At 38.0% G+C, this 13,875-nt stretch overlaps 1 protein-coding gene across 1 annotated transcript in view; it reads right to left on the bottom strand.

Annotated features, from left to right (window-relative positions):
* Window positions 1-13,875, bottom strand: part of Abi3bp (ABI family member 3 binding protein) — a 158,111-nt gene that overhangs the window by 37,486 nt on the left and 106,750 nt on the right. The window contains exons 37-44 of the mRNA XM_051191629.1: window positions 12,374-12,445; window positions 11,835-11,882; window positions 11,065-11,130; window positions 8,590-8,664; window positions 4,715-4,789; window positions 1,614-1,673; window positions 1,022-1,069; window positions 178-258 (exon numbers count right to left, since the gene is read on the bottom strand). Coding sequence (XP_051047586.1) covers window positions 178-258; window positions 1,022-1,069; window positions 1,614-1,673; window positions 4,715-4,789; window positions 8,590-8,664; window positions 11,065-11,130; window positions 11,835-11,882; window positions 12,374-12,445 — 525 coding nt within the window. The remainder of the gene's footprint in view (window positions 1-177; window positions 259-1,021; window positions 1,070-1,613; window positions 1,674-4,714; window positions 4,790-8,589; window positions 8,665-11,064; window positions 11,131-11,834; window positions 11,883-12,373; window positions 12,446-13,875) is intronic.

The raw sequence follows: 13,875 nt of genomic DNA, 5'->3' as shown, positions 1-13,875 counted from the left end.
TCAACGGACCACTTTCAAAAGGTAGTATTCATTTAAGCGGACTCTGCTTGAGACTTGACTGCCCAAGATGCATGTATGGAAAACCATGCAATGCAAAAGTTGAATAAAGTGAGCATGTAACTTTAAGAGCAATCCTTATTTGACAAGTCCCTTGTGAAGTAAAATAACACAAGTTACCCAGGGCGGTATGTAATTCCTCTTGACTAGGCCGTGGTGATGTCACAGGTATGAAAGGAATGCTCCATGTCTCTAAAGGTGCTGCAAAAGAAAAGTACTAAGTTGGTAAACCTTTAAGTCAAAGCCAGCATTGAACCAGATGGGTGTGGCCAGAGACACCTTCATTTGAAATATAAAAGGGAAAACATCCAATGAGTGTTAATATGAAAGTTAGTGTGTATAGGACTCTCAGGAGAAAGACAATGGAGTGTTAGCATAATTGTTCTTAACTGTTTTCTACCAGGAGGCACGAAAAATGATATTCTGTGTTTAGCCCACTGCATAAGAGACCTGGCCAAGATGGAGCATGGTTAGGACACTGTCCTGGTCTTCCAGCTGTAGATCTCTCTATCCACCACCCCAAAGCAAAGAGGTTTACAAAACTGGTGGGATGAGCATTTTGAATCTACTCTAGTTAGTTGGACAAGCAAATCGATGGTAGCATCCACATTTTGATGAAATTACTAACTTCCTGCATCTTCTTTCCAAGCTCTGAAGTTGCAGCATCACAGCTGGGGACCATTACATTAGGCAGGACTACGATGTAGACAGGGATCAGGGGAATCGTGAGATAAATGAGGTAGATAAGGGTGAGCTCCATCCTGGGTTGTCTCCAGAGCAAAACCTTTCAGGGCTGAAACCATGCTTTTCTTTGTTGGAAACAATGGTCACAGCGAGAAGGACATCATGAAACAAAGTGAGAAGAGGTGACTCTTTAGTCAGTGATCACTCCAGAAAGGCCTGTGATCTTGATGGTAACAAAGAAAATAAGCAGGCTGGTTGGTTAATATGGGAAAAGCATTACCTACAGTTGTCTTTGGTGGCTCAGCTCCAAAGGTAACAGGAGGCAGAACTATGCCAAGAGTAAACCAGAGAAACATTTATGAAAATTACTACAACAGAGTCAAATTATTTCTTTTCTAGATACAGTTATCTAAAAACTTGAATGTTTTATCTAAATGTTGTATCTAAAAACTCTAAGGACCATAATAAATATAAGAACATTCTATTAAATTCTACTCAGGTAAATTAGTTAACTAAATCTCTATTTCATTCACCAGCCATCATTTTGAGGAAAACATGAATGAGCAGTCAACTATTTGTTTTTTGTTTAAAACCCATAAACCCATAAAGGATTTTAAAAGTTATCTTAGCTAATAAGTTGTATAAATTTCAGCATGATCTCTTCTTTAGTAAAAACATTTCCAAAGCAAATAAAACTATTCTGTAAGTTTTCCTCTGTTTAACCAGGAAAAAACTTTTAATGAGATTATATGATTGAACTTCCCAGAAAACATTTATTTCATAACCATACTTTTCTATACCATGGTCCATAATAAATCAGGATTTTGAAAATGTAAGTACACTTCACAACTAGGAAAATCAAATGTTTTTACCAGTTTCTCTGTGAGAGATCTCGGGGTCTGTTTTATGGGAAAGTTGTTCATCCTTTGGAACTGAAAGAAAAAAAATTATAAAACACTGCATAATATTGGAATGAACATAATCCTCATATGTTAAAAAAAAAATCCCTAAAACACGAAGGATGAACAGACTAAAGACTCAAGTTTAGAAGGAATGACTGTCCTTTCAGATGTAGGGCTTCCTGGAGGAGGGCCTGGTTACAGTGACCGGATATAAAGTTGGTCATAGTTCAAGCTGGAGCCGCCTTCAAGAAAAAAAGAGAAGAAAGAAAGAAAGAAAAAAACTAAATAAACAGGAGATAGATGATCTAGATACAGGGAGGTAGGTTCCCTTAGGTTGTTTTTGAGCTGAAGAGGTAGCTGTCATTTGATATTCACTAAAATTCAGATAGTAATAGAAAATGTATTATATTAGGTAAGTGAATAAATGGTTCAAAGACTCACTCCAACAAAAGACAAAAATCTCGAGTATCTATGAAGGGGACAAAATTTCATTGCAAGTGACACTCAAAAAGTATTGTGGAAAGAAAAGGCAAGTGGAACTAATGGCTGGGCATTAGACAAAGCTGCATGTGAAACTCATGATTGTGGTCAGTACAGAATAAATGCTAGACAAGCACACACTACTGCTAATTTCTGCCTTCCTTAGTGGCATGGCTTCTTCTCTACTGGACGTTATGCATGCCTGACATGCGAGAATACTAATAAATTCAGCTAAATAATAGACCAGCTCACATTAGTCTGTGACACACAGTAGAGTTCGAATGTTGTGTTCTGTGTTCACAAAATGGAGCATGTTGGCCATTGACTGTCTTACTGGGGGAAATACCAGAGTGATGTCCTGTCGCTCATATCAAATCTGGAACCCAAAACCTTACCCAAGGGCAGGATACTTCCTGAATTCAGTTCCCTATGAGGAGGCCCCACCTAGGCCTACTCTCTTGAAGCAAAGTATTCCTCCCACACTGAGGATTTGCAAAGCACCAGTGCCTCTGTGGTAGGCAGTATGATTTGTCTTGTATCTTACTGGAAGGTTTAAAATTAGGATTCAGGCAGGATGATTATGAAGAAACCTTTACACCTTGAGGCAGCTAAGCACATGTCTAGAATGGGCATCCCTGTTTTGCCTGGGGAGAGAGGGATGGTTTAGCTCACATGTCACATTTGTTCTTACTCTAGGCTAGTACTGACTCAGTTATAGTTGTGGAACCTGGTACACTGAAGAATTAAGAACTCTACTTAAACTAGGCATGGTGGCACAAGCATTTAATCCCAGCAAAGGCAAGAAGACCTATGTGAGTTCCAGGCCAACTTGATCAGAACATTCATGAGTTTAAAGGAAAAAAAATATCCAGGGGGATTTGAAAGTCTAATGCCTTTATTTACTTATATACTATAGGAAAGACTCAGCAGTTCATAAAGTTGAAGAAAATCCACCACAATATCACCGTTTTTCCACTTGGTGTTTTGGGAAATATATTTCCAACTTTAAATCAAACTCAGCATTTACTTGGAGGCTGAAGGAAGAGGTGCTGTGATTTAGCTCTACACAGACCATGATGATGCTAAGTCTGCAATAAATGTCTATTAATTCTAGGACTGGGCTAGGCATGGGAGAGCTGGGATTAAGGAAGTAAGGGAAGTTGTGCTCCTCATAGAGCCTCCATACTGTAAACACATTAGCTGCTGCTTCAGCTCAGGGAAGCATTCAGAAGAGGCTGATATGGATTCCAGCTGCTAACGCTGGCACTTTCCTTTCCAGCATGTAGCTCTGATTTAATAAACTGTGGAGCAAACTTGCTAATGCAGGTGAAGTCAGTGGAGCAGACTGAAGTAGCTGAAGGACTCCCAGGAAAGGCCTGAGAATCGTTTTACTCCATCCACTGCAACTCCAACCAAGTCAAAATTTCCCCTTTTGTGGCTCTCAGCCATATATTCAATCAAATAAGATTAGAATCCCTAAAACCTGTCCTGCATGTTGAGGGCATCTCATCAATGGAAATGATGATGACAATTTCTTTGAGGTGGCAGTTTTGATTTCCTTGTATTTACCATTAGTGTATCATTACCACATTGATTATATTAACCAATTTATCATTAATACAAACTGTCTAATCAATTACATTAACCATCTTTTTAGATAAACTGGATCTCTGTAAAGAGAATCTAACTATCAAAAGGCACTTTCGAGTAGGTAATGTCAAGTGGTGACAAATGGAAAAATCCGTGTGCATGGCTGCTTCACTAAAGCTCAATGAGAAAATCAAAATGTTACTGTTTGAGAAAGCTAATAGAATATTGTCTATAAGAGGTTTTACCCTGCCCATGGGCTGCAATCAGATCAGTCCCCCCCCCACTTAAAAATGTAAAATGAGAGACACTGTGGGCTTTTAACCTCAACCCTCCCCATTTCTTTGTTCCAGCTTCATGGCTTTACAGGTAGCATGAGAGGGGCCAGGACTCCTACCCCTTTGGATGATACTTCCTAGGCTTCTCCTCCCATCTCCTTTAAGGCATGTTAGTGTCTGTTATTTATGCCTAGGTTATTTAATTGGGGGTTGACACAGGCTTCCATGTAGTCCAGGCAGGTCTCAGCACACTATGTAGCTGAGTCTGACTTAGAATTCCTGATCCCTTTGGCTCCAGCTCCCAAGCACTATGATTGCACCATGTCCATCAAAAGTATGCAGGTCAGCCAAATGCTCTATTACTGAGATATGCTCACAATTCTATCATCATTACTTCATATTTCTCTTTCCCTGGGTTCCTTCCCCTCTTCCTATAAAATTACTCAAATGTTACAGCAACCCTAACAAAACCCACCAACAGTAAAACAAAAAACTTTGGTTCGAGAAAAAACATTCTGTTCTTGGTATAATTCTCTACTGTTTTACTGTAATAATAGTTTTACTACACATTCGGCTAGAATTCTTGAGACACCCATATAAATAAAACCCACCAGGATGCACAGTATAATTATACAATTGAATTAATCTCACATGCCCCAGCTGTTTCAGAGCCTCTGTGTGGGACAGCAGGGCACATTTGGCTTGAACATAAAATAAGGTATTTACCAGAGGTAGTGTCTGTCACTCCAGGACTTGGTGGCAGTTTTGGCTTCGAAGTTGTATGCTGGGATCCCCTAGGAACTGAAAGAGAGAACTCAGATCATGAGCCATTAGTGTTCCTTGTTTCTTAGTCATGCTACTATCAGTCCTGATGGGGAATATGTTTCAACTGTAATAAAAACAAAGTAGTAGCCAGACAGAAAGAGAATGTGAGCTTTAGAAATAGACCAGGTGGAAATCCAGGGAAAATTCCTTATTGCTAGAAAGTAAAGTCTGAGAAGTTACATTTGACAAATCATCAGGATAAAGAGGTTTTTGTTCTTCTTCTTTTTTTAATCTTCATGCCAGAGGCGACAGGTATCATATTAACACAGGGCTTCTCTCTCTCTCTAGATATTTTGCTTGACTTGGATTGATGACTGGGATCACATAAAGTGCTAGAGCTGAGAGTTGCAACAGACTCCAAGGGCCAGACATGATCACTATGCACAGACCCCAGGCTTTCGGGACCCCAGTTCATTGGGTCATTTTGCTTTGCTCCTTATTATTAGTTGGAAATGAAACACCTGCCCTATAGAGTGAGTGCAAGAATCAAATGTGAAATGTCAAAATGCTGTGATAACTATACCACCCTAAAGCTCCTTCAGATTCCCCAGAGAAGCTAACGATAGCTTGTTTTTACTTTACGTCTACAAAACTAGTAAAACTCCTAATTTTGATGGTTTCATGATCTCTCTAAGTATGAAATTAATTTAGGGTCATTATTAATTATGAACACAGAACTTTATTTGCTTTACTGGCTTATAAAATAGTGATGATTTGTTCCAAATTTTAAGTTCTATTTTATCTTGAAGAAGCTAATACAGATATGAATTTTATAATTTAATTCATAGATATACTCTAAAAAAGCTAAAAATATAGCCTATTAAAATTCTTGTACTGAAAAATGAGGTGGACACACAACATTGTTTTGTGCACTGAAATACACAGTGGTGTTGGTGACTGCATGGACAACTGATTGTGCAAAGAGGTGGCCTCTGATGTTCAAAGGCAACAGAGGAGAAAGTAAGATCTGAAATATTTATATATTTATTTTTCTCATATTTTTAAAGCAACCTATTTTACATACCAATTCCAGTCCCTCTCCCTCTTGCCCTCCCACTCCCCCTACCATCTTCCTCATCCAGTCCACTCCTCAGGGACGGTGAGGCCTCCCATGGGGAATGATCAGATTGGAATATTTCATTTTTACACATTTCATGAGGCTGTCAAGGTGGCTCGGTGAGTAAAGGGTCTTGCCACCAAACCTCATGACCTGAATGTGACATTCAAAACTGACCATGTTTGAAACAACTTCCTAACATTTTCCTCTGACTTCCACACGTGTGTGCGCGCGCGCGTGCACACACACACACACACACACACACACACACACACACACACACACAAAAAAAAAACATAAGACAGCAATATTTTATGGTGCTTATGTGCATATGTCCTTGAAAGCTTATAAAGATGTATTTGGATCTGTTATTAAAGAATCATATTCTCATGCTGGAAGGGAGAGGTTTAACTTCTATCACTACAAAACATCGGTATAACACATTTTGATTTTCTGCTACTTTCCCCTTGTATTGAATACCATTGAAAAAGTCAGACGCATTTGGTTGCAGCTGCTGCCCACCAAAGGAGTTGATGGCCTAGAAGCCACCTTCCTGGGAGCAAAACCAAGAGCCTCTCTGAGAATAGGCTTCCAGAGTAGCATGGAGTCAACTGGGTTAGTCCTACTCATTCTGAGCCTATATAGCATCTTGTGTTGGTTAAAGATCCAACTTAAAACTAAACAAATTTAGAATGTATGGCTTAATAATAGGAAACCATAGCAGGATTCTAATTGATTGCACTGAAATTTATTAAGTTCAAAATATTCCTCAAAAAGATACAACAATTAATATGTTTCCCTAATAGTTTATGTCCCCTCACTTAACTTTGCAACCAGGAATTTACAGTCTGGAAGTTTGAACTCCTACTATTTCTTACTTTATCAAATTCTTAGATCCTAAGAGAGGCATGCATCGTCTCCTGGAGAAGGGAAAGGGACAAGATCTCTCAAGCAAATTGGGAGCATGGGGGAAGGGGAGAGGGAGTTAGGAGGAAGAAGAGGAGCGAGGTGGGCATGGCAGAGCAGGAAGACTGAGTCAGGGAAAGAATAGAGGAGAGCAAGAAAAGATACCATAATAGAGGCAGCCATTATAGGTTTAAAGAGAAATCTGGTGGCACTAAGGAAATGTCCAGAGATCTACAAGGATGACCCCAATTAAAAAATCTAAGCAATATTAGAGAGGCTACCTTAAATGCCCTTCTCTGATAATGAGACTGATGACTACATTATATGCCATCATAGAGCTTCATCTAGTAGCTGATGAAAGCAGAAGCAGACACCCACAACTAAATACTGAGCAGAACTCCTGGAATCCAGTTGCAGAGAGGGAGGAGTAATGACCAAAGGGGTCAAGACCGGGCTGGAGAAACCTATAGAAACTGCTAACCTGAACAAGGGGGGGAACTCATGGACCCCAGTCTTATTGCTGGCAAACCAGCATAGGACTGACCCAGACTCCCCAAATGTGGGTGTTAAGAGGATTGGGTAGTCTATGGGGCCTCTAGTAGTGGATCATTATTTATCCCTAGTATACAAATGGACTTTGGGAGCCCATTCCACATAGAGGAATTCTCCCTCAGCCTAGACACATGGGGGAGGACCTAGGCCCTGCTCCAAATGATATGACAGACTTTGAAGATCCCCATGGAAGGCCTCGCCCTCCCTGGGGAGCAGAAAGGGGATGGGATGGGGGTCGGTGGGGGAAACGGAGGATGGGAGTGTACAGGAACTGAGATTGACATGTAAAACAAGATTGTTTCAAATTTAAATAAAAAAAATCTGTAATTCTTTGGAGGAATTTTGCATCTGTACCTTCATTTATTTACATCTCAAAAATATTTTCACAATAAAGTTTGATAATTAATATGAGTAGATTTAATAATAGACAAAGTAAGGCAGAATTTAATTATTAGTGATAGAATATAGAATATGCTTTGAATCAGTTTTCTTAAAAAAGAATAATAACCACAATCAAATATTAGAGGTCATACCTAAAATAACAGAGATCCTGAAATTATTTAAATTATTCCTGGTAGGAGTCAAGAATTACCACCTGGAGCCAGGCATTGGTGGCACACACCTTTAATCTCAGCACTCAGGAGGCAGAGGCAGGCGAATCTCTGTGAGTTTGAGGCCAGCCTGGTCTATAGAGCGAGTTCCAGGACAGGCTCCAAAGTAGTACAGAGAAACCCTGTCTTGAAAACACAAAAACAACAACAAAGAATTACTACCTGATCAAGGCTAATACTGATGCTGATAAATATTTTAAATATTTTCTTTTTCACTTGTGGACCATGAGTGGCAGAAGCATTCCTTTCCTGATTTAGTGGATAGATGGGCCTCAGAGAAGTTTTGGATGCAAGACTCAGATTAATGCGCATTTAGGTTGGGTGATTGGCAGGTTGGTGGGAACAAAGTCTGGGACAGCATAAGTTCAGGAAAAGAGTCTAAACTTGTAGGCGAAAGGGAGTAAGCAGCTCTTCTAAGAAAACCTGCTCTTGGCCATTCCCATCCAAAACAGTAAGATGTTCAGAAAGCTTTGTGGATTAAGCTCTCCCAGTGATGTGCTTTCTGACTAAGTTCAGAAATAATGACAAATAGTTTAGGTTACCAAGTAAAGGGAGCCTTCCTCAACAATGGCTAAAAAACTCAATTTGCTGTAACAGAGAAACTCACTAACTTTAAGTCTTAGACGTTAACACATAAACTTGGTAGTTACCTGGTGGTTGTGGTGGAATTCTTGGGTGTGGTGTTGTTTTGAGCTTGGCAGGAGGACGGGGTGTCTGCCTGGGAGCTAAAAGAAAGACACAGATTCACAGATTTGGAGCTCTTGACCCTTTCAAGAACATCAGTGTTACCTAGAAGCTCAAAGATATCTGCTGAGTGAGTAAAGAAAAATATAGCCAAGAATTGCTGTCCAAAATTTCCCGAGAGCTGCAAAGAAGGGGGAGATTATGGCTATGGAAGAAAAGAGACAGATTAAACATATCTCAGATATTCAGTTTACAAAAGATAACTGGTGTTATTTTAGAAATACCTACCTCAAATACTTTTTAAGTAGGTTAAAAACAAAGGTTACAAATCCACATCATCATGAGTACGCAGGTATATTCTTTAAATACAAACATACCTTTTCTAAACAAAAAAAAAAATACCATGATAAAAATTCAAGTAGAATGATTTAAATAGCAAATATGATGGAAAGACTAATATTATTAAACAAAGCATAATTTTATTTGTTATCCTGGGGAAGAAAATTTGAACTCCAAAGAGGACTCTCTGCTGAACAGTGTTCCTTCACAGGAGAGGCTCTGAGGAAGGCTCTAGAAAAACTGGTACAAACATTATTTGTTTTCTTCAGTGAGAAAATTAAAGTATATCCCAATAATAGAAAGGAAGGATCAGGCCTGGGACTATAGCCTGTGAGAACACTGCCTTCCATGGGACTAAAATGTGTACAGGATAAAGAAAGATCAGAATACACAAAATGGTATCTAAAGTTGAATGCAGTTTTAGACACCTTAAGAAAAATGTTGCTGAAAATAAGAATGATTTGGCATTGGAAGCTTAACAAGAAGAAACAAATTAGTGTTAATCTTATGTAGTTTGAGGACTTTTAAGAGACATTTACTAAAAACAAGTTGTTAGATACTGGAAGTTGTGCATGAGTCTGCAGGGTGAGCTTCTTCCTGATAATAAATGGAAATATATAAGGTACATGGTGGTTTGAGTGAACTTCTCTGACCTGTAAAGAGATAAAGACCAAGATACATAAGAGGTTATTTTGGTTTAATAACCTGTTGGTTTAGAGCATGGTTTGCTAATCCGGGTTAACAGACACATTCTCTACCAAAACTGACATGATGCTTAAGAAGTGTTTTTGAGCATGTTAGTGATACCATGGTTCAGGCCCCTTCCTTGCTGAGGTTCTAACTAATGTGTTATTTGCTTCTCTAGGGCACAAAGGACTATGGTGTAGACAAAGGCATGTTGAGAAGCAATTTCCAAATGTTACCTGTTGACCATTGGCCAGACATGGGGAGATGCCTATGATTTTAGTACTAGGGAGTTTGAGGCAAGAGAATCTTGAGTTATGTGCCAGCCTGGGTTATATGGCAAGCATTTGTTCTCATAAAACAAAAACAAAGGGGAAAAAATCACAGGTAGTATATAAAATGGCTATTAAGACAACTTTTGGCTATAGTAGTTGTAACTGATATGAGATAGATCCCATTGTATAGTGAGTGTAAAATTCTGGTAATAAGTTAGACTGTGCCATTTATTAGGCAACCTTATTTAATAAGTGTTTTAGAATATAGTGATGAAAATTAATATCCCACCTCCCTTGGAAATAGAACCATATACAGTATTTTTAGGGAAAGTAGTGTGAAATAGTATTTTACTATGTAACTGAGGTTGGCCTTGAACTCTTAGCAACCGTCCTGCTTCAGACCCACAGAATGCTGGAGTTACAGACACAAACTCCATCCCTACCTTAAAAATAGTTCAATGACAACCAGAACAAGAACCTGGGCCTATTGATAGTTAACTCCTATTCCATGGGAAACTGTAGGTACTGCAGAAATTTTATTATCCATGAAGGTGATTTGCCTTCGTTCAGATCAAACTTCACCATCAAGGAAACTTGACTAATAGTTTAATAGCAGTTTTTATAATATCAGGTGGAAGGGTACAATGAAACACCAAACTATTCAAAGGCGTCGATGGTAGTGAGGCTTCTGAATAATGCCAAGATTGGTCAATACTCCTTTATGTGAATTATCCGGCAAAACCAGTTTTTGTCAGTACTGTATAACTTCAAACATGAGTAAGCTATCTCAAAATACTTTACAGTTATAAAGCTGGTCAAGATGACAAAGTAATCCAAATATATATAAATATATATGTGTGTGTGTCTATATACAGATATTAAAATAGAATAAAATATGCATGCTCTTTCTCCTAAATATTTCTATTTCCTGAACTAAAAACTTGAAGAGTAGTAGAGAAGTAATTTTAAACATTGTGCTAAAGGTTTTGAGAGAGAGATTACTGATGGTAGACAGATGTTACATCAGAAAGGCAGGCTCATCCATCAAAGGCGGACATGATAGATAGGGTTTCAGATGGGCGGGTCATGTTGTCATTTTGCAAACACTCACCTCATATATGAAATACAAAATAGTGTATTTACCAGGTTCAGTCTGAGGCTCATCTGGTCTGGGTAGGATTATAGTTTGGGAAGGCAGAGATGATGTTTCTATGGTAATTGAAGGAAAGTATAGTAGGGTTACTATAGGGCTAGACACACTCAGATTACAGACAACAGTTAGGATGGTAACAAACAGATGTCAGAAAGAAAGAAAGAAAATGGCAAAATTTCAGGAAATGAGCATTTCCATACTTCTTCATAACTCATTTACTTAAAAAGGATAGATTTCAGATTGCAAAATATCATTACTTCAAAAATCTCCACTTTCCTTAACAATGCTTGAATGATAAGAACTATGAAGGGAAAAGATACCTTTAAAATTATAGCACAAACCAGCTAAGAAGAATAGACTTCCACTTGGATGACAGAGAACAGAGAACAAAATATGATGGAAAGACTGTTAATGGGAAGTATATCTTTAAGTCAGAAAATAAAAATAGATCATGATCCCCAATCAGATGGTACCAAGCTGGCAATGAGTACAATATTAGGGAAAATGCTATATTTTATATCCAACAATTTGGCTGACGTAAGAAGAGACCAAGATCATGATGCTACATGAAAAGACACTTTTTTTTTTGGATAATGATTATGAATAGGAACAGCTAGGAAGAAAATTCAATGACAGCGAAAACAAATGCCACATGAATTCACAATGAGAGTGATCGTGAGACTCTTGGGTGATGATGCAATGAAGACAGTGTGTGATGAAGACACAGAACACTGACATGTGTTGCTGAGGATATCATTACCTAGTGTGGTCTCAGGAAGCTCAGACACATATGTAAGAGACTCCATAACTGTATCAAAACAAAGGAGAATGACTTTAAAAATGGTAAGATGTTCAGCTCCACAAGTGTTTCTTGAGTATCCACAACCTCATTCTCAAGGATTTATGTCATAATTTTCCAGACAAGACAATGCCTTTTAAATAGCACAAAAAGGAAGAAAGTCATATTTCATAGAATTAAGCCTCCAATATTCATATCTTGTCAACAACTGACTTTCAAATGTGATTGTGTCTTGATCTTCAGATACTAACAAATAAACAGGACTTTTTTTTTTTTTTAGAGATCATCAATTATCAAGTTAATTCTAAGAATCCAGGAGTATTAGAGCTGCTAGTGTATGTAGTTCATTGCTAAAGCACATGCAGAATACATGTGAGTCCCTAAATTGATCTCTAGTAAGGGGTGGGTGGATTGGAAGTGTAGTTCTTCAAATCTGTTCAATCAAGGATCATAGTTTATATAGTAGAATAGGTGAGTAATAGCTTGAAAACCTTTACCACCTTCTGTCCTTGGCTCCTCTGGCCTGAGAGGTTCTTTGGTTGTGGTATCTACATAATCTGTTTCAGCTGGTGCTGGGGAAGAAATACGAAATGGCTGGTTAGTGTTGGGCAGCACAAAGCAGTTGCCATGGACTCCTGAATTGAAAATACAGGTTAGTTATCTAGATTATGAGAATTTCTGCAATTTAGTTGAGAAAAAATGAAGTGAAGCTTGCTATGAGGGAAACAAAGACAGATAGACAGATGCGCACGCACGCGCACACACATACACACACACACACACAATTATCAGGGTCCATTACAGCAATTATTACCCTGAGTAGAGTAGGTAATTTTACTTCCTTACATATTTTTGCATAAATATTTTAGTAAGGAGAAAAGCTAGATGAGTCCTTTGGAAATATGAAAATGAAACCTTAACATGATATGAAAATGATAAGTACCAGGTGATCCTACATTCAAAACAGCTGGACAAAGCAGCCTTACAGACTACAGCCAGGATTTCTGCATCTTCTTCGAATCCCCTTGACAGCGCCCCTTACCAGCAGGAAGTAGTTTGGAAAGAACGACACCCAAATTCCCAAATATTGTCTATAAATGTTTGTTTTCATTTAAATGGACTTGGTTATATAAAATAAATAAAAAAATGATAAATTGTTCCATATGCACAGATTCATGTGTACACATACAAAGAACAATTAGAATTTTAAAATTATGAATTCCATTAACCGAGTGGAAACTATGAAACTTGAATTGTAATATAGCAGATACTTGCTAGCATAATTTGCTATATTCATGATGGCTCTGAAGACCCATTGGATAGACATAGAGAAGACATGAGGAGCAGGTGGCTGTGGAATGTCACAAAGCATGACAATATCCAATGTCGCATTTTGCAATGAGATGAGATGGAAAAGCACATTTTTTTTTTTTTTTGACTTCTCCATTGGGAACATTTTTACCTATTATTTTCTGTGGTGACTCAGTACTAAACATAACCAGTTCCAGGTCATCAGAAACTAGTAAATCAAACAATGGTGGCACAACTGGTCAAGGATGAGCTGCTGTAGACATTAGGTAAATCAGACTATTCAGAAGAGTATTGGATACCTAGTAAGTGATTCTGTTGCTTGGTTCTGGTAAAATCCATTATATTAGCAGAAGCACTAAACCCTAATAACTGAGTTGAATTCACAACATAACTGCTTTGACTATTGTCAATAAACACACCTTAAATCTTCAGTAGAAGTACCAAACTGTTATCTCATCTAACTTAAAGATAAAATAAAGAAATTATAATCCTATGCTTAAAAAAAAAAAACAGAATGGAATTTTTCAAAACTAAGCTTTAAAGAAGAGCAGCGGTATTCCTAATAGTGATGTTCAAATTTTGTTTGTAACTTGAAAGACATTGTGTTTTAAAGATTCTCTATTTTTAAGGAATTTAAAAAGAATCTTTACTAGAATGGTGTTTTGTTTCTTCAATGGTTACAAATGAATGA

This window comes from Phodopus roborovskii, unplaced genomic scaffold (genome assembly GCF_943737965.1).
Source record: "Phodopus roborovskii unplaced genomic scaffold, PHOROB, whole genome shotgun sequence".
Classification (NCBI taxonomy): domain Eukaryota; kingdom Metazoa; phylum Chordata; class Mammalia; order Rodentia; family Cricetidae; genus Phodopus; species Phodopus roborovskii.
This window is presented reverse-complemented; position numbering and strand designations above follow the sequence as displayed.